This window comes from Periplaneta americana, chromosome 14 (assembly GCF_040183065.1).
Source record: "Periplaneta americana isolate PAMFEO1 chromosome 14, P.americana_PAMFEO1_priV1, whole genome shotgun sequence".
NCBI lineage: Eukaryota > Metazoa > Arthropoda > Insecta > Blattodea > Blattidae > Periplaneta > Periplaneta americana.
The window spans coordinates 156,362,721-156,383,510 of NC_091130.1; the positions used below are offsets into that span (position 1 = coordinate 156,362,721).

Here is a 20,790-nt window from a genome sequence, read left to right on the forward strand (position 1 = left end):
TACTTTCCCAGGACATATCACAAACAGACTTGTTACTTAAAATAATAATAATAATAATAATAATAATAATAATAATAATAATAATAATAATAATAATAATAAGTAAGCATTTCTTAGAAATATACATATTGCTTTTAAAGACGCATATGACATAAAAATGACATGAAATAGACATGACATACAAGTTCATGTTCAACACATATAAGACATAGACATATTATATAATACACAGAAAAGACAAATAAAAAGGAAAATTACATAAAAACATGTATGATATGAAACAGTGATATTATTACTTACTTACTTACAAATGGCTTTTAAGGAACCCGAAGGTTCATTGCCGCCCTCACATAAGCCCGCCATTGGTCCCTATCCTGAGCAAGATTAATCCAGTCTCTATCATCATACCCCACCTCCCTCAAATCCATTTTAATATTATCCTCCCATCTACGTCGCGGCCTCCCTAAAGGTCTTTTTCCCTCCGGTCTCCCAACTAACACTCTATATGCATTTCTGGATTCGCCCATACGTGCTACATGCCCTGCCCATCTCAAACGTCTGGATTTAATGTTCCTAATTATGTCAGGTGAAGAATACAATGCGTGCAGTTCTGTGTTGTGTAACTTTCTCCATTCTCCTGTAACTTCATCCCGCTTAGCCCCAAATATTTTCCTAAGTACCTTATTCTCAAACACCCTGAACCTATGTTCCTCTCTCAGAGTGAGAGTCCAAGTTTCACAACCATACAGAAGAACCGGTAATATAACTGTTTTATAAATTCTAACTTTCAGATTTTTCGACAGCAGACTGCATGATAAAAGCTTCTCAACCGAATAATAGCAGACATTTCCCATATTTATTCTGCTTTTAATTTCCTTCCGAGTGTCATTTGTATTTGTTTCTGTTGCTCCATGGTATTATCCACCTTTTCGAAGGATACATTTCCAATTTTTATTTTTCCATTTCGTACAATATTCTGGTCACGAGACATAATCATATACCTTGTCTTTTCGGGATTTACTTCCAAACCGATCGCTCTACTTGCTTCAAGTAATAGCTATTATTATTGTGACTATTACTATTATTATTAATAGTAGTAGTATTTCCTTTTATTGCAGCCTATTTTGCTCTGTTGCATGTTAGATTAATGATAAAAAAATAGAACCTGAAAATATATACAAACAAAAGTAACACATTCATAATATACCCTTTCTAATTGCATTAACTACAAATTCTTTTACTATGGCAGAAACACATAAACTAGCTATTATAGTGAAATGTGAATATGTGATATGAATTTCTGAAATTCTCTAATAATAATAATAATAATAATAATAATAATAATAATAATAATAATAATAATCTCATGTAACGTTAATATAATTCCATAATACGAGTATATTACGGATAATGTGGGAAGTTACAAAATGACTTTCAGTTTAGGCTAATTGGTGCTAAGAGAGAGTGTTTGAGGTCAAGAATTTAAGTGTCAGCATTAAAAAAAAAGACATCATATGGGTTAATTAATGTCTTACAATCTCTATTTATGTGAACACTGAAGATGAATGCAAAATAGTAACTTATAAATAAATCTTTGTATAGTCAAGGAGATGTTCGAAACAAATGTATGTCCACCGCTGTAGAATAACGGTTGGCACGTCTGACCGTGAAAGGAGCGGGCCCGGGTTCAAATTCTGGTTGGGACAGATTACTTGGTTGAGGTTTTTGCGGGGTTTTCCCTCAACCCATTAAGAGCAAATGCTGGATCCTGGACTCATTTCGCTGGAATTATCACTTCCATTTCACTCAAACGCTAGATAACCACAACATTTGATAAAGCGTCTTAAAAAACATAAATATGTAATTTTAAATGAAAATGCGAGTTTTTCAAATCTAATTTTAAATGAAGGAAAATGTTATAAATACATTCCTATTATTATTTCCTTTATTTACATAAGTAAACACAAAACTGGAGAATTCAGATTCATTTCATTACTGATAATTGTATTGAGTTTGCAGCGTTTAGTGAACTTCTGTAATCAAGTAGTTTTTTGTAATATTTTACTGTAATTGGTTGAAACCAGTAAAGGATTATGTAATAATTGAACTTACAGAGTTGATATTCCCTGAAGTTGCATAATGAAGTACTTTATCATACTCCTGGCATAGTTCACGGAGAAAAGGACATTGAAATGCTGACATTATCTTGGAAATAAAACTATCATTCGTTGTAACCTTACGGAACTGTAACAGCGATTGCAATCTTAGATACATGCTTACGTCACAAGATTACCGTTCTCGTAAAACTTGCGTAATACGAGTGAAATAGTATTGGCTTAAGATTCTGTTAAAGTGTATTCAGACGGAGAAGGTTTCTGACGTTTGTAGAGTATGAGAAAGCTACCGAAAATCAGCATTCTCTTCTGTTTTTGTTTGCTTTTCATTGTGATCCAATTCTGTTGAAAATTTCAATCCCTGATTTAGGTTTCCTCATGTATTTGCATGGCTTAGTGTTGTCCGAAGGTTCGTGGGTTCGAATCCCGCCCCGCACATGGATGTCCTGTGAATGTCTCAGTGGAGGCCCCTACACTCTGCTAACTCTAGGCTAGAGAGGCCCAAACGTGTCGATGTCTAATGCTTATGTCCATAGAACAGTTCCCTTTCCTATAAGCCTCCCAACTAACACTCTATATGCATTTCTGGATTCGCCCATACGTGCTATATGCCCTGTCCATCTCAAACGTCTGGATTTAATGTTCCTAATTATGTCAGGTGAAGAATACAATGCGTGCAGTTCTGTGTTGTGTAACTTTCTCCATTTTCTTATAACTTCATCCCGCTTAGCCCCAAATATTTTCCTAAGCACCTTATTCTTAAACACCCTTAACCTATGTTCCTCTCTCAAAGTGAGAGTCCAAGTTTCACAAGCATACAGAACAACCGGTAATATAACTGTTTTATAAATTCTAACTTTCAGATTTTTCGACAGCAGACTGCATGATAAAAGCTTCTCAACCGAATAATAGCAGACGTTTCCCATATTTATTCTGCTTTTAATTTCCTTCCGAGTGTCATTTGTATTTGTTTCTGTTGCTCCATGGTATTATCCACCTTTTCGAAGGATAAATTTCCAATTTTTATTTTTCCATTTCGTATTAAGTTCGGCCACGAGACATAATCATATACTTCGTTTTTTTTCGAGATTTACTTCCAAATCTATAAAATTTCCGTGTTTCCCTAATAGTTTGTGGATCTTTTTGTAACATATTTACGTCATCCAACTATTATTATTATTATTATTATTATTATTATTATTATTATTATTATTATTATTATTATTATTATTATTATTATTATTATTATTATTTGAAGTTTTCAATCCTACAAGATTCGGCAACGTTATTCACTTTTAGATATTCTTATATAATTTATTTTATTCTTTTTATGTATCGTGAGAGCCATAATATTGGTATTAAGAATTTTAATTATTCCCAGATTTACTTTAGAGTGTCTATTTTTATATGAATCAAATTCTATAGCCATATGCCATTATTGTTCTCAAAATGATGGTGTGTAATAATAAACTTTCGTCTTATCGCGTACTTTACGAAATTAGGTTTGCTTGATCTATTAATTTTATTTTTCCTCCGTAATCTCTCATAAACGTCACAGTTCTCAAATAATATAGTTCCTAGAAACAAATTTCAGCATATTGTTCTCCTTTCTTCTCTCCAGAAACTAATTTCAGCAAATTGTTCTCTTTTCTTCTCTCCAGAAACTAATTTCAGCAAATTGTTCTCTTTTCTTCTCTCCAGAAACTAATTTCAGCAAATTGTTCTCTTTTCTTCTCTCCAGAAACTAATTTGAGCAAATTGTTCTCTTTTCTTCTCTCCAGAAACTAATTTCAGCAAATTGTTCTCTTTTCTTCTCTCCAGAAACTAATTTCAGCAAATTGTTCTCTTTTCTTCTCTCCAGAAACTAATTTCAGCAAATTGTTCTCTTTTCTTCTCTCCAGAAACTAATTTGAGCAAATTGTTCTCTTTTCTTCTCTCCAGAAACTAATTTCAGCAAATTGTTCTCTTTTCTTCTCTCCAGAAACTAATTTGAGCAAATTGTTCTCTTTTCTTCTCTCCAGAAACTAATATCAGCAAATTGTTCTCTTTTCTTCTCTCCAGAAACTAATTTCAGCAAATTGTTCTCTTTTCTTCTCTCCAGAAACTAATTTCAGCAAATTGTTCTCTTTTCTTCTCTCCAGAAACTAATTTCAGCAAATTGTTCTCTTTTCTTCTCTCCAGAAACTAATTTCAGCAAATTGTTCTCTTTTCTTCTCTCCAGAAACTAATTTCAGCAAATTGTTCTCTTTTCTTCTCTCCAGAAACTAATTTCAGCAAATTGTTCCATTTCTTTTCTTTTTTTTAATGTACAAGCTTTATTCCATAAAATTATCATTTATGTGGGCTGAATGTGTCCACTCTGATTCACATCCGTTGTTTGTGGCGGTAAAGTATGCCTCAGATTGTGAATTTAAAATTAATTAATTTTAAAAGTCGTGGAAAGTATTATTGCTGATGAAAATTTACGTACATGAATTCACCTAGTATCAAATTAAATTCAACAGAAAATAAATGTAAATAGACTAAAATCAAGTCAATAATCTGGTAAATAAATTGTAAACAGTGATAGCGTACTGTGTTTTGGACAAAACGAATTTCACTAACACCAAGGCACAAATAATTTGTTTTAAAAGGTTAAATAAAGCAACGTAAGTAGTAATGATAAAAAAATGCAAGTATTAGAAAAATAAAGGGTTGAAATTGTGCAGCAGAAGGTTGCTATGGAAACACAAACAAAAGAGCTGGCGAAGGTCGACCTGCACCACGTGCTCCGCTATGTCAGACACGCATGGCCCTCTTTAGCACTCCACGTAATTCGTTTGACGCAAACTTGCAGTGCAGTGTGAAGTGATTCATTCATGTGCTACGTAACAGTGACGAAACGCGTCAGCTGTGGGGGGTGACTCCGTCAAGGTCGGATATTTGACAAGGCCGGCAGGGGTGGCCATGTGCAGCGCGCTGCATGCAAACAACTGACGATAGAGAAGTGCAACCAGCAGAAATTTCAAATACGTAACAGAGATGGCCAGTTAATGTTGCATTATTTTATTTATCACGTTCCTTTAATATGATGTTAATAATAAATCATGATTTATTTAATCTAGACACATTCTTGCCTGAATTATTATTATTATTATTATTATTATTATTATTATTATTATTATTATTATTATTAAATATGACTTGCCTTCCACGGATTAAATTGATTGTAGCATTTACAAAAAAAGGATACACTCCCATTTCTCGATGTCCGGTATAATATTTCTTCCAGATGTGAAAATTCACAATATGTACTAATATTTTTATAACTTTAAATTTATTGTAAATTTGGAATTTTCAGTTTCAGTGTATTAATATTTTACAAATTTTTAATAAGCCTACCTCAGCATTTGTGTAGTGCCCATCATGGATATTAAATTTCATCGCTTTTAGTTTTCTTTGGACTGATTTAATAAATATTTCATTGCTAATTTCTCTAAGGTGTCTTCTTTATTGCCTGTCACGCACTTTTTTATGTGTTTTGCTAATTAAATATCTCCCTGCACGAATCTTGTCATTTCCTCTGAGTTCTTGCGTTACGTAATTTACACAAAATAATTTTATTTTTCCCTTGAAATCCATGTCTATGCTATGTCTCATCTCTACTTTATTTCGGTACAATCATACAAGCTCAAGTGAATTATTCGGAGTGTTGAGAACTGGCGTGGTTTTTTAAATAATAAATAAATAAATATTTAATGAAAACAAGATAACATAATTTTATTATTGTTATTATTATTATTTTATTATTATTAAATAAGACATTTAAGCAGTTAACTTAATAGATTTCACTAGCGGGCATGACCTTGGCCTCCTGAAATATTAAATTCATGAGTAAACATTTGACAACAGCTGTAGAAATTATGATTAGTGAAACAGAAAAATTAAAGGAGTATTTGAGGTTATAACATTTTATTTCGAACTAGGTACTTTCATTTAGTGAATTATCAACAAGCTGAGAACTCTTGTGTTATTTGAAAAAGACTATTTCGCGAACATATTAAGTACTAAATAATTTATAACAAACAGAAACAGATTGTTTTATAAATTAAGATATTTTTTAATACTTAAATTTGCTAGCATCGCCAGCACGCAATATCACGGCCCCCTGTATTATTAAGGAAACAATGAAAATATTTAACATCTGAACATCAGGTCCGACAAATGCGCATCATGTGCGGCAAGATTGCAGTTGATAGTTGGTTTTGATTGGTTAAAAATGGACAAATTCTTACACTCGTTGACGCATTGGTATATGAGCGAAATAGTCGCCATAATGCTATAAGTGGTTTTGATTTTACCGACTTGCGAGTAAATTTATATATGGAAAATAAGAAATCCAGTGCCATTTATTAGCACTATTTCTCAAATAAAATTCAGTTGTTAATAAAGGAAGATAACAATACATATCATTAAGATATTTAATGTACCAACAAGCCACTATGATGTTCCGTATAGCCTTGGCCCCCTGAAATATGAAGTTTACGGGTATAAGCAATTGTAGAAATTACGATTAACGAAATATCAAAATTCTACAAATATTTGAGAATATAACATTTTGTTCTCAACTACGTACGTTTATTTATTCTTAGTAGAGACAATTTCTTCGTTGCTTGATTTTTTTGAAACTTGTAATCGTTCAGCACGCATTCTAAAGCAATTGCTTCACTTGTTTGTGTTTGCTGGTGTTAAATTATTTATAGTGGCATGGCCGCCATGATCTTCTAAATTGTCTAAAAGTACAACAAGAAACAATTGCCAAGCAGTAACGATAAAACAAAATCGATCACTTCAAACGATAATTTTTCAGTCTTGGCTGAGATTGGTTGAAATTCTGTGGTTCCAAGGCAAAAAAAAAAAAAAAATGTCAATTTTTTTTTTTGGCAAAAATGAGATTTTGCGATATGTTGTATATCCTGATGGCATCTTTATTGTGACAAAATATAACGTCCTATTTCTATTATTTTCATGTTATGAAACATTATTACAATGGTTTTTATACAGTTGTTCGAAGTTCAAATGCTCGCCTCTGAAAAAGAAGCAAGAAATGACATCACATTTTGCCTTGGAACCACAGAATTAACGGATTCTTTCTTCTATTGGTGAATACAATACATGAGTAAAATTCTCCACAAAGGAGGTTATCATAAGATAAGATCTTTTGAAAGTGCGGTCATTGTAACTATCGTCTTGTTTCATAAGAAAGTTGAATTTCCAACGACTATCAAGAAATACCTAGAGAAAGAAACCTCTTTAAAAAAAAATACCCCGGCTTTCACGTTTATTGCAGACATAGTTAAAAATCGTGCCGAAATATGACAGCATATAAGGTGGGTGCTCCTGTTATGGCCATGTTCCTGATATAGTCACCCCCCTATTGTGAGTTAGTTAACCAAAAAAATCCGCTAAATTGCAGCAGAATCCAATGAAAGGGCATCCTGGTATGTCACTTGATCGTTTTCCATCCAGTCAGGTTGAGCAATATGGCGTCAGTTGCCTGTTTTGCGGTTTTCATGTGACCTCTTCTTATTTTTCTCTGGTAAGTCTCCTTTGTTTTATGCATGTTTTTCAAATACTTGTTTCATGAAAACCATCGTAATCCATTCAGTTTTTAATTTCTGTTGATTGGTGTTATAGATGATGGCGTATCTTTTACGAGTTGTTCATAATCAAACGATTTTCGTGAAAGCTTACCTGCTCCTGATATGGCCATATCAAATGCACCATGGCCATATCAAGTTCATTTCACTTTTATTTTTTCACCTGACAAATTTACATGCCTTATAGCTGGGATTACGCAAAAATTTTGTATTTTAAGAAAAACAACTTAATTTTTTATGGAAAAACCTGTTTTGACTACACTTTTGAATTATAAAAAAGATTATTAAGTGTCATTTTTATTCATTTTACACCGAAATTATTTAATTTTAGCACAACTGCGCTATCAAACTGAAAACAATCACGATTTGTAGAACATGGAACAAGGGTGGCCATATCATGTGCACATGTTCCTGATATGGCCACTAGGTAGACTTTTGGAATTTGAGACTTTTTGGACAATTAAAGCTATTTTTATAGGGAAAGGAAATTGTTTTAAGAAAGTCCATTAGACTGAGAACGAGTAAGAAAAAAGTGGTTTACATTTTTTTTTCAAAATGGCGGCTAGAAAAATTCTCAAACCTTAGCATGGCCATATCAGGGACACCTACCTTAATTAATTTATAGTTCATAATGTGCACATATTTCTTGCTTCATTGGTAAATAATCTTTCATTTATCAATGGCTAATGTAATTCTACTCTCAATTTCCTTCTTATGATAAGCATAGACCTAAATATATCAATAAAAAAATATAGGCCTATTCGATTATGAAATAAATTCTTGCAAAGATTTTTGTGCGAGATCGTGGGTATTTGCTTGTTTTCCGCTCAGAACCAATACGCGGTAAGTGTGAAATACCACATTCAGTATCCCCAACGTAACACACATAACAATTTCCCTCTTCTTACCGCTTAAGCGCGACATTCATTTTACTGCTTTAGGCTTTTAACATATTATTTTTAGAGACGTTTAACATAGTAATAATTATAAATTGGAAACTTACCACTGCAATTTCACCTAAATTGCAATGTTAATTATTGTTTTTAGATATTTGCAAAAATTAAGTAAAGTCTACTATTCCACGAAACTTATTGCATTCCTGATACAAGTAACATTAAGGAAGCCGTGAAAAAATCAACAAGATTCCAGATGCCGATGTTATTACTGCAATATGTTATATAAATAATATTGTTAAAATATTAAAATGAAAAATAAATCATTACATAACCTTACCGTTTGTTTTAAGTTCGCATTTATAGACTGGGGGGGAAAAAAAGACAGACGTATATCACGGCGTGCTGGAGTATAGTAAACACAGAAAACATTTTATAGCAACAATGTTGAAGAAAGATATTTTGGTTGTCCGAAGTTGCCGTCATTAAACAGAAACCAACATGGAGATTTCATTGCAACTAATTAGAAATTCGTCTTTCAGGTATGTAATAAACGATCTTCGCACAAAATAATGTACGATACACGAGCGGTATGTTTGTTTTCATGTTCTCGGAAATTAAAAAAGCTCAACTACGTTTCGCTTTTTCAAACTTTTCCTTGAACATGAAAACGTCAACATACCGCTCTTGTAACGCATATTACTATTGTATTCATGTATCATGAGAAACAACGCGTAATTTCAATTCTATATGTAAGTAAACGGCATTTCATTTCTATCCCGTTTAAGTTTTGCTGATGATTGCCAGACTATTGTACGCTACGTTGATTTATATAACTACACTTATCAACGTGTAGCTTTGGCGAGATAAGAGGACCGTATCGCGTTCTGTTTCAAAGCAATGTTACTGTATTTTTCTCTGCAGGATGATAACCAAATTCGTAACGATTTTTACACTGATTATACGCCAGAGACTGAATTCAGCATCGTCAGCTGAAATAGGATGAGGGAAAGAGCGCGGGTAGGAATTAAGGGCGGTGATTCTGGCTAAAGATGGGCTGAAGGCGGGACGTGATCAAGAACCTCGAACATGTAATGAGTGTATGTCGCTTCTCAAGTCATTCCAGAAATGCTATATTTCAGGCCACCAGTATCCGAGGTCAGCCCCGTCAGCCCAAATTGGACAGGTTTATGAGAAGGTTGATGGGAGACGATGTGTGAATTTTATATTTTTTAAGCTAAAGACTTGGTGTTTTATGCACATACTTCTACTGGTATCAATAATGACGTATTTAAGTTTCATGTGTATATTTTCAAAGGCATAAAAATTATTGAAGTTTAAAAAAATAATTAGCATATTTTCAACAATTAATGGGTGAGTTTTATACAGTCAATACTTAACAATATTACATACATTAAATCTTTATGTTTACTACATGAGATAACATTTACAAATAATGACAAACGTTTTCATCAATAAATTGGCATCTTCAGGTCAAGGTAAAACATATTGACATAAAATGAACACTGAGATATTCTAGTTAAAAACAGTCGTTAAAAAATTAAAATGGTATAATAGGCAATCTGAATAATATGCCATTAAAACAAGTGGCAAGATAAAGTTATCCAGATATCATAGAATATACTGGGGACGATGTATTAACATAGAAGTATATGTGACGAAGAAAGAAGGCATGACATGTACCTCTATGTTAATACATCGTCCCCAGTATACTCTATGATATCTGGATAACTTTATCTTGCCACTTGTTTTTAATGGCATATTATTCAGATTGCCTATTATACCATTTTAATTTTTTAACGACTGTTTTTAACTAGAATATCTCAAGTGTTCATTTTATGTCAATATGTTTTACCTTGACCTGAAGATGCCAATTTATTGGTGAAAACTTTTGTCATTATTTGTAAATGTTATCTCATGTAGTAACATAAACATTTAATGTACGTAATATTGTTAAGTATTGACTGTATAAAACTCACCCATGAATTGATATTGTACTTAACGGACCAACATGCCTTTAAAATATTTTCAACAATTTTCATCTACCTCAAATTTTAAGTGTCATGACTAATTTTTTACAATACTTTTGATGACTTCAGAAAGTTCCTATTTTCTTATACTTTTGTAGTTATATCTTGTAAAAACAAGGAAAGAATGAACATATTCATATTCAAGTTTATAAAATTTACAGAGCATCTGCACACATTTAATTTTTTTATTCAAAAATTATTTCCTTTTTTGAAAAACGTTCCAGAATTACTTTGTCAGCATCCTAGCATAAAATTTGTGGAATCGTTGGCAAAATATGAATGTAGAGAAGTGGGCAAAAAAATGCGTTTAAAAGTTTGCATGCATTTTAAACTTAATGAGCGCAGCCTTTTTGAAGGTGGCGTAAATAATTACACAACCACCGTGGGGTTCTAAAACTTCGTCAAAGTATAACACATTCTAGTATATACAGTCACGAAGCTTGAGGTGATGAGAGTACTAAGAACAATAGACTGTCCCGATACTATTTCGCATAGTCTGTGATGAAGCGATAGTAACGATCCTAGTGGTTAGCAACTATCTATGGATGCATATTCCCTACATATTGAGCTGCGTGTCTATATATACTAGACTGTGGTATATATTTTATTTGATTATTTTACGACGCTGTATCAACATCTCAGGTTATTTAGCGTCTGAATGAGATGAAGGTGATAATGCCGATGAAATGAGACCGGGGTCCAGCACCGAAAGTTACCCAGCATTTTCTCATATTGGGTTGAGGGAAAACCCCTGAAAAAACCTCAACCAAGTAATTTGCCCTGACCGGGATTCGAACCCGGACCACCTGGTTTCGCGGCCAGACGCGCTGACCGTTACTCCACAGGTGTGGGTACTGTGGTATAAAGTAGACATCAAAGCTTCATTTTTTACAAAAAAATAAAAAAGAAACAAGAAAACAAACAAAACACATTTGATTTTTTTTTACCAAAAATTACAAAATTTTCATCCATCGGCCCTTGAATCAAAAGATGTCATCCTAAGGGTTTTCATGTTTAATTGAGAGTCTAGTGTCCTTAACAGGTTTCAAGCTACTAATCATATCACAGAGAAAACTAAATTTTGCTATCACTTAAACTGCAGCCGTGGCGAGAACGTGACTAGCGAGACATTGTGGCTCGCAGTGATAGCTGTGCATTTCGCTTGCTTCTAACTCCGCCAACCCCCACCCTCTCACTCACTGGAGTCAAACTCCGTTCCATTTGTATTTGTCTCTGACCTGCGAGTGGCGTATGTCTCTCTCGAAACCATGTACGAAAGTTCCAAGTAGGATGGGAGGACACATTTTTTTGCTGTCAATATGATGAGAATATTAAATGTATGATTTGATCACAAGTATTACGAGGAAAACGGTTGTATAACATAAAACTGCATTATACTACATGTTACTGATGAAACATTAAAAGATTAACTATTATTGTTGTTATCATCATCATCATCATCATCATATCTGTACGTCGATCCTTTTTCAGCAGATGTACGAATAATGCGGTTAGCTCTTCAATTTGAACTCACAGATTTACTATGTGATGTCAAATGAAAGCTAGATGTAAGGACTTAACAAATGTTGAACTTTCGAATCTTTGCCAAAAAATAAATATCCGAAGCTTCGTTCTTTCGCTTGCTCTGTTGAAGCCATGTTCGCTACAACATACGTTTGTGAAAAATTATTTTCAACAATTAAACTAGTAAAAACCAAATTCAGATCACGACTGACAGACAAATACCTTCGTGATCAACTACGACTGGCAGTAAGTGACATAATTCCTGATTTTGAAACTCTGTCGCAGAGACATTCTGAAGACAGTTAATTTTAGGTTGTGATAATGTTCATTTATTGTTCATTTCTTTCTTCGTTACACGTACTGAACATTAGTTTGTAGCCTTGTACTGTATAAAATTATATTTAAGTGCTTGACGTAAGGAAAATGAAAATCCGTTAATAAGTTAGACAGTTGCTTCACTTCCCCTTCGGGTGTCCGCCTCCCTCCATAGGTGCTATGCACGTTGCAGGTTACACAGTGGTTCGGCGCACGATTACATTTTCGCCACCGCTGACTTAAGGGAAGACTCCACTGAAAATCATTAACATTTTTCCAAATTTTTTTTTAGCTATTTCACTTATTCAGAATTTATATTTTCATACCCCAAATGGATTCAGCTCAATTCTGATTACAAATACTCGTATGTTTACACTTTTTAAATTAAGGCTGGAAGGGGGCGTGGAATTTAAAGAGCTGTCAGAATTGTTTTTCATCGAAGAATTCTTTTTTAAAATTTCTGATTACAAGTCTAGTAACTTTTTGTTGGCTCCCTGAAGTTACTAGATGAATGTAGCGGAGGAGAATATTAATTTGCATAAATATTCATTTTATTTTCAAATCTATTTTTCTGGGTTCATTTTTGTTTATTCAATACCAACTTTCTTATGCCAAATATTAATCAATCTGGATGAAATTTTTACTGCAAGTATTTATGAGGTAGCTGCATGTTTCTATGCATTTATTTTGTGAGAAATGCTGCTAGTTTATTTTATTAATATTTTTCTTAATGCTGCTAGTTTATTTTATTAATATTTTTCTTAATGCTGCTAGTTTATTTTATTAATATTTTTTCTTAAGAAAAATTTCATCCAGATTGATTAATATTTGGCATAATAAAGTTGGTGTTGAATCAACAAAAATGAACCCAGAAAAATAGATTTGAAAATAAAATGAATATTTATGCAAATTAATATTCTCCTCCGCTACATTCATCTAGTAACTTCAGGGAGCCAACAAAAAGTTACTAGACTTGTAATCAGAAATTTTAAAAAAGAATTCTTCGATGAAAAACAATTTTGACAGCTCTTTAAATTCCACGCCCCCTTCCAGCCTTAATTTAAAATGTGTAAACATACGAATATTTGTAATCAGAATTGAGTTGAATCCATTTGGGGTATGAAAATATAAATTCTGAGTAAGTGAAATACCTAAAAAAATTAGGAAAAATTTTAATGATTTTCAGTGGAGTCTTCCCTTAAAGAAAGAACAGAAATAGCTCCTGCAGAAATTCTTACAGACTACACGCGTCACGCTATTGATCGAGAGGTTGCCTAGCGTCAAAGGCGTTCAGTAAGCGTTTACGATGCTGGAATGTTGAGTTTACAGAATAAATTTGATACGAGCCGTTAATTGTCGCATTAGCTGATGTACACACCTGTAAATCGACAAGTTGTATACGGCAACAAACCTTGCTCTACCTCAACTGCAACCCGGCTGGGGAGGCGCCCCATGGTCCAGGGGTCAGGGCGATAATCAGACTACAAAGCAGACTGCAATGTTTGTGTGTATCCCTTCCCCTCCTTCTGTGACGCCAGATCGGCATTAGCGGATCCGGACGTAAATGAAAATGCAAGGACGGGGATACGTAATTACAAATTATTAAGTCACTTTACGTGATTACGTATCCAAGATGACGTAGCGGTCTAGCCGCTACAGCTGGTGGCCGGTCCAAGTAAACTTTAGACATTCAGGATGAGGGCGTGAGGCAGAGCGGAGGCACGCACAGCTGACGATTCCACGTACGTTACTGTAGCCACTAGTCCAAGATGCAGCCCAACGGCAGTACGTTGATAACCACAGGGAAGGCTATTTGCGACCGCATACAACAGTGCAGCCTGAAAGGTAAATTTCGTGTCATAAAGTTTGTTGCATCATTTTACTAGCTGCTAAGTCTTATTATTATAGACTTTAGAATGTAATATGAATTACTATTAACGTACAGGAATTCTTTCTTTAAGAGAAAACATATTATTTTTAAAACTTCTACAATTTTCATCCGAAATTTATGAAATTTAAACTACATAAACGTGCCTACATTACGATGATCTGTATAAAATTTGGTACCATTAGAGGTAATAGTTTTGAGATTATATATTTTTTTAATATATGAGGGGTTCACAACCAGAGTGGACCAAGTCCATCTGGAATAGTTCTGGGATATTGAGTCTTAAAGTTCCTGGCTCACGCATAGCAACTTTCACCTTCCATAGGAAATGCTGCCCTCTGTGAAGTAGCAAATGAGTTATGGACTTTGTTATGGCAATTAATAAATCTAAGTTTTCTTCATCCGAGATTGTATTAATCCACAAACTGATCACTATTAGACTTGGTCCATTCTGGTTGTGAGCCCTTCATATATTAGGCCTACATAGAGATCAATAAAAAAAGCTCCTTGCTACAAAGTTCTCAAACTTTTTAGTTCACATATGCCCAAAAGCTTGAAAATAGTCATGGGAATAAAAATTAATTAGTTTTTTGAGGTCAGTCAAAATAGAGAGTCGAAATAAATTCCTCAACTTCATGAATTTATCATTTCGGCAAATTTTATTCTAAATGTAATATGGATTAAGGAACTTAATATAATATTTCACACAAATGTTAATTGAAGTTTATTTATCAACATTTAATTGACCTCTATGAGAACTTTCAGACCAATATGAGAATAACTGTTGTGCAAGGAACGTTTTTTTTTATTTAATAAACTGCTTAAAATTTCAAAGTCGAAAAAATGATTAAAACGTTTCTCTTAATTTACTCACGCACCTTATTTTTGGCCACGTGCTTCATTTTTTTTAAATATGTTTTATTTAACGACGCTCGCAACTGCAGAGGTTATATCAGCGTCGCCGCTGTGCCGAAATGTTTGTCCCGCAGGAGTAAATTACTGACATGAGCCTGTCGCACTTAAACACACTTAAATGCCATCGACCTGGGCCGGGATCGAACCTGCAACCTCGAGCACAAAAGGCCAGCACTATACCGACTACGCTATCGAGGCGGACTCCTCCTTTGTATGTGGCAGCTATTAGATTACGTCCATTTTCGTCTTTTCCCCTAAAAATTATATAAAGTTTCTTTAGTGAAGTGAGACAAGTGGCCAACAGGCTTGGAGCTCACATATTCAATTTTTCTCAGCTCCGAACTCCCTTGTAAGGACGCGTTTTAATGTTTCTATTCCAATTTCCTCTTTTCATTCATTCACCTTCAGAAATTACACTTTACACCAATACATATACAGGGTGGTGATTTACGAAGTTCTCCCCCGATTTATGGAGCTGATTCCTGAAATTATTTGGAACAAAAAATGTAAATAAATTAATGGGATCACATTCACAATCACGGAGTTACAACACATTTTCGAAACGCGTCATAGCGAATGGAGAGCTTGGCATGTTTGTTGCCATAACTACGTGCATGTGCATCTGAGGTGAATGAAAGACAACGTATATCAGAGTTATAAGACAAGAGTTGCTTCAACGCATTCTGGATGACGCGGCGACATGCGACATGGAATCACCTCTAGAAACCGGGGGAGAATTTCGTGAATCACCCTGTATATATGTAGAGGTAATATATGGAGAGTACAGGGAAGAAACAAAGTCACAGTTATCTTAAGGGTGATGTCATCATCTAATTCAGTATATTACTGGAAAAGTATGTATTTTTCTTATCAAAACTGGTAAAAAAAAAATGATCATGACGTCAGCCTTAAGAGAATTGTGACTTCGATTGTTTTCCCTCTGTACTCTTCATTACATATGTATATATACAAACTAAAAGGTAAATTTCTGAGGCACAATTAGGCAACAATTACTCTAACTTAAATGTAAATAGTGTCGCCGATAAGCTTATTTTTCTACATAGGTAGCGACTATCTTATATTATCTTATCTAATCCTAATTGTAAAAACAGGAGATTACCAGTTTCAGATTATGCCTAGTAAAGTATTTTTCAATGTTACATTTTTACATGTAAAAGTAATGCAGTCTTATTTTAAAGTGTCATGTGGTACAAAGAAGATAACTCATCTTGGAAAACCAAAGGTAAAACTACTAATAAATCCTTACGTATCGGGCTAACGCGGTGTCTAAGAGGGTAAATTCATACAAATAAAGTTAAAAGAGACCTGTGTCATGGTAGCTGGTTTCCAAATTTTCTGTAGTTCAAATAAATAGCTTCGGTGTAAAGCAAACTCACGTTATCAGAAAAGTACCGAGTCACCCTTCGTAAATATTTGCAGTCTCATTACACAATGACTACTGAAGCAGTCATTCTGCCTCTAAATGACTTGCATCCATTCCACTATTATTATGAACATAAAGTTCGTCTGGTAATCAAGGCAGATTCACGCCTTCCTGTAGCAGGTTTTAATATCTAGCAACGCGCGCGGAAGGTTACAATGTCTTAATATAGGAGTTTGACTTCGCATTGTTACCATGGTGATAACGGTTGGCTCAATGGGAAATCAATTTCTGCTAACATTAACATTCTTGGCCACCCTAACCCATTATCTCCTGGTTTAGTTGCCTTATGAGTGATGCCATATTGGTGTTACTCAAAAGGTTCAAACCTGTCTGCGAATAGTTGACTAAAAAAATTCATGTTGGCCTTACGGAGGTGTAACAGAAAAGACGCGATTACTATAAAAGTGTACACAATAGTAATATGCGTTACAAGAGCGGTATGTTGACGTTTTCATGTTCGAGGAAAAGATTGAAAAAGCGAAACGTTGTTGAGCTTTTTTAATTTCCGAGAACATGAAAACAAACATACCGCTCGTGTATCGTACATTATTTTGTGCGAAGATCGTTTATTACATACCTGAAAGAGGAATTTCTAATTAGTTGCAGTGAAATCTCCATGTTGGTTTCTGTTTAATGACGGCAACTTCGGAAAACAAAAATACCTTTCTTCAACATTGTTGCTATAAAATGTTTTCTGTGTTTACTATACTCCAGCTGGCCGTGATATACGTCTGTCTTCCCCCCCCCCCAGTCTATAAATGCGAACTTTAAACAAACGGTAAGGTTATGTAATGATTTATTTTTCATTTTAATATTTTAACAATATTATTTATATAACATATTGCAGTAATAACATCGGCATCTGGAATCTTGTTGATTTTTTCACGGCTTCCTTAATGTTACTTGTATCAGGAATGCAATAAGTTTCGTGGAGTAGTAGACTTTACTTAATTTTTGCAAATATTTAAAAACAATAATTAACATTGCAATTTAGGTGAAATTGCAGTGGTAAGTTTCCAATTTATAATTATTACTATGTTAAACGTGTCTAAAAATAATATGTTAAAAGCCTAAAGCAGTAAAATGAATGTCGCGCTTAAGCGGTAAGAAGAGGGAAATTGTTATGTGTGTTACGTTAGGAACACTGAATGTGGTATTTCATACTTACCGCGTATTGGTTCTGTGCGGAAAACAAGCAAATACGCACGATCTCGCACAAATGTAGAATAGCATGCTTAAGATGGCGGAATTAACGTCATGGAGAATCACACTTCTATTTCAAGATGTTTCAGTAGTTCAATGTTAATACCAAATACCTTACTATAATAATATCGGACAGCTAGCAGTTTTGCGTGCGAACGACGCTGGTGCTGCTACCTACCTGCCGGTGTGGAGATACTCGCGAAACAAGCTGTAATCAACTGCAATGTATATTGTTGCTGGGCTAGTTAATTTGTTAATAGTTTTATGAATTAGTACTAGTGTTAAAATGTCAGGGTGTATGTGTGCTGTTTATAATTGTGACAATTGCAGCATTACAAATTGCTCCAAATCGTACTTTGGATTTCCGACAGTTCACAAAACGTGAGTCAACAACATTCTTTAGTAGGCCTAATTCCTTCGTCTTTGTGTTGATAGAAGAATACAAATTAGTTTTTTTTATTTAGACCTAATTAATAAATAGAAGTTAAAATGTATTGGATTTTAAGGTTTTATCAAATTAAGTTTTATTGTTGTCCACATGCCTTTACTAATTATTACAAGCATCAGATTTCTATCAATTTTATCTTTGCAGTTGTCAGCATTGCGTATATAAAACATTACTGTAAATTCATTCCTAATATCAGATTGATTTTGTCTCGGTAAACCAAAGAAAAAATATGTAACAATTAATTACGGAAAGTAATATGAAGTATGCAATATTTCTCATATATGCAGCTTTGATATAACATAATAATTTTACATTAAATTTCTTAAGTGTTTCATATATTATTCCACATTAGTAACTCACGTTTTAAACAACAGTCCGAATCTCGCTATGTTAATATTTGTATATGTAGACGTAATTCCATCCCTCACCGCTAGATGTCAGGTCCGCGATTTTTCGCACTCGCCAATGCTGCTAATATACTGTTGTCCGGTATTATTATAGTAAGGTATTTGGTAATACTTAGTGGCTGGTAAAGCACATTTAGCTGTTTTAACAATCCCAACAAGTAGAATATTCTTCTAGCTCCATTTTTATCATCTGAAGGCAGAGATAGAGTCAGTCTTCAAAATGTTCTGATTTTGCTTTTCCATCATAGAAATGGATAAATGTCAATCTATACACCTTCTGTAGGATGACATTCATAATTCACTCCGGCATTTCGTCATATCACTGTACAGCAAGGATCAAGAAAAGGGTAAAATAGTGAATGGCATTGTAAAAAGAAAAGTCCAGAATTTTGTAACATACCTCACATATGCTCAATACTGTATGTTCGTCCCTTATGATACGATATAGGGGAGAGTCGGGTACTATCGGACATCGGGTAATATCGGACAGTGCGTTTCTTTCATCTACCATTATATGGTAGTACCTGAATGACATGGTTACTTTTCTCTATGCGACATCACAGAAACGTAACCATGTCAATCAGGTACTATCATCGTGTGGTAGATGAAAGAAACTCACTGTCCGATATTACCCGATGTCCGATACTACCCGACTCTCCCCTACGTCTATCTTGTAATACAATTCAGTCCATAAACATTGTAATAGTGCCATGTGGACCTCTTCCGTAGCTGTGATATTGCGGTGTCGGAATTCTTGTAAGTCTCGGGACAAGGGCGGCACATAACTTATGCGGTGTCTTTAACATGTCCCCACAGGAAAAAATATAAAGAAGTCCGGTGATCGAGGAGGTCAGGCGAGAAATGATCTATCGTCGTTAGATGCACTTCCAATCGTTGATTTCATTGATCTACGTTGAAAGACTTTTTTTGTCTGTAGGTGCATTCTTGCTGCTTCATGATAATTCAGTTGGTCCTTGCAAGCTCCAGAATGCAGTAAGCTTTCTGAGCTTCTGTCCACATTTTGACTTTAGCCGTGACTTCAATTTTATTTGATTTCTTTTGCATTCAAAACTTTACGAATACACGGTTATATCTAAAGCCCGGATGTTTGCCAAATGCCTTTTTTACTGGGTGGAAGTAAATCATTATTTGCATAGATATAAATGTGATTTGGAGAAAATCAAAGTGATAGGGCCAATTTTTATTTTGCCTGTTTTGCCTTTTAAGGTGTTTCTTACTAAAGTCACGACGCTCTTATTTCCGGCGTGACTCCTCCTCTTTGCTTACGCCTTACGAAGTGAAGCCTCTATAAAGTCTAGGTAGGTAGTATCGTTCGCCATTTTTGTTCTTTCGTCGCCGAGCTACCATACGAGGAATCTATTTGCCACACCGTTAAACATTATCATGTCGTAGCTCCTATGATAATAAATCAAACGCACTGTAATTCAGCAAATAATTGAGCGGCAAATAACGTCTTCGTGTGCTTTCTGCGAACGCCAACGAAAGAGCCAAAATGGCGGGCGATTATATTAAGTATTAAATATGGCAAATGCGTGTTATTATTCGGTTGAGAAGCTCTTACCATCCAGTCTGCTGTCGAAAAATCTGAAAGTTAGAATTTATAAAACAGTTATATTACCGGTTCTTCTGTATGGTTGTGAAACTTGGACTCTCACTCTGAGAGAGGAACATAGGTTCAGGGTGTTTGAGAATAAGGTGCTAAGGAAAATATTTGGGGCTAAGCGGGATGAAGTTACAGGAGAATGGAGAAAGTTACACAACACAGAACTGCACGCATTGTATTCTTCACCTGACATAATTAGGAACAATAAATCCAGACGTTTGAGATGGGCAGGGCATGTAGCACGTATGGGCGAATCCAGAAATGCATATAGAGTGTTAGTTGGGAGACCGGAGGGAAAAAGACCTTTAAGGAGGCCGAGACGTAG

The 20,790-nt window shown here is 34.4% G+C and overlaps 1 protein-coding gene across 17 annotated transcripts in view; it reads left to right on the forward strand.

Annotated features, from left to right (window-relative positions):
• Hnf4 (Hepatocyte nuclear factor 4) overlaps window positions 1-20,790 on the forward strand; it is a 347,887-nt gene that overhangs the window by 279,527 nt on the left and 47,570 nt on the right. For 2 of the 17 annotated variants that reach the window (XM_069846447.1, XM_069846450.1), the window contains exon 1: window positions 16,528-16,582. The exons of 13 other annotated variants lie outside the window; for them this stretch is intronic. In XM_069846447.1, coding sequence (XP_069702548.1) covers window positions 16,543-16,582 — 40 coding nt within the window. In that variant the 5' untranslated portion in view covers window positions 16,528-16,542. Of the gene's footprint in view, window positions 1-14,187; window positions 14,382-16,527; window positions 16,583-20,790 lie in introns of those variants that run through there. 2 more of the 17 variants (XM_069846445.1, XM_069846446.1) reach the window with 2 other exon arrangements.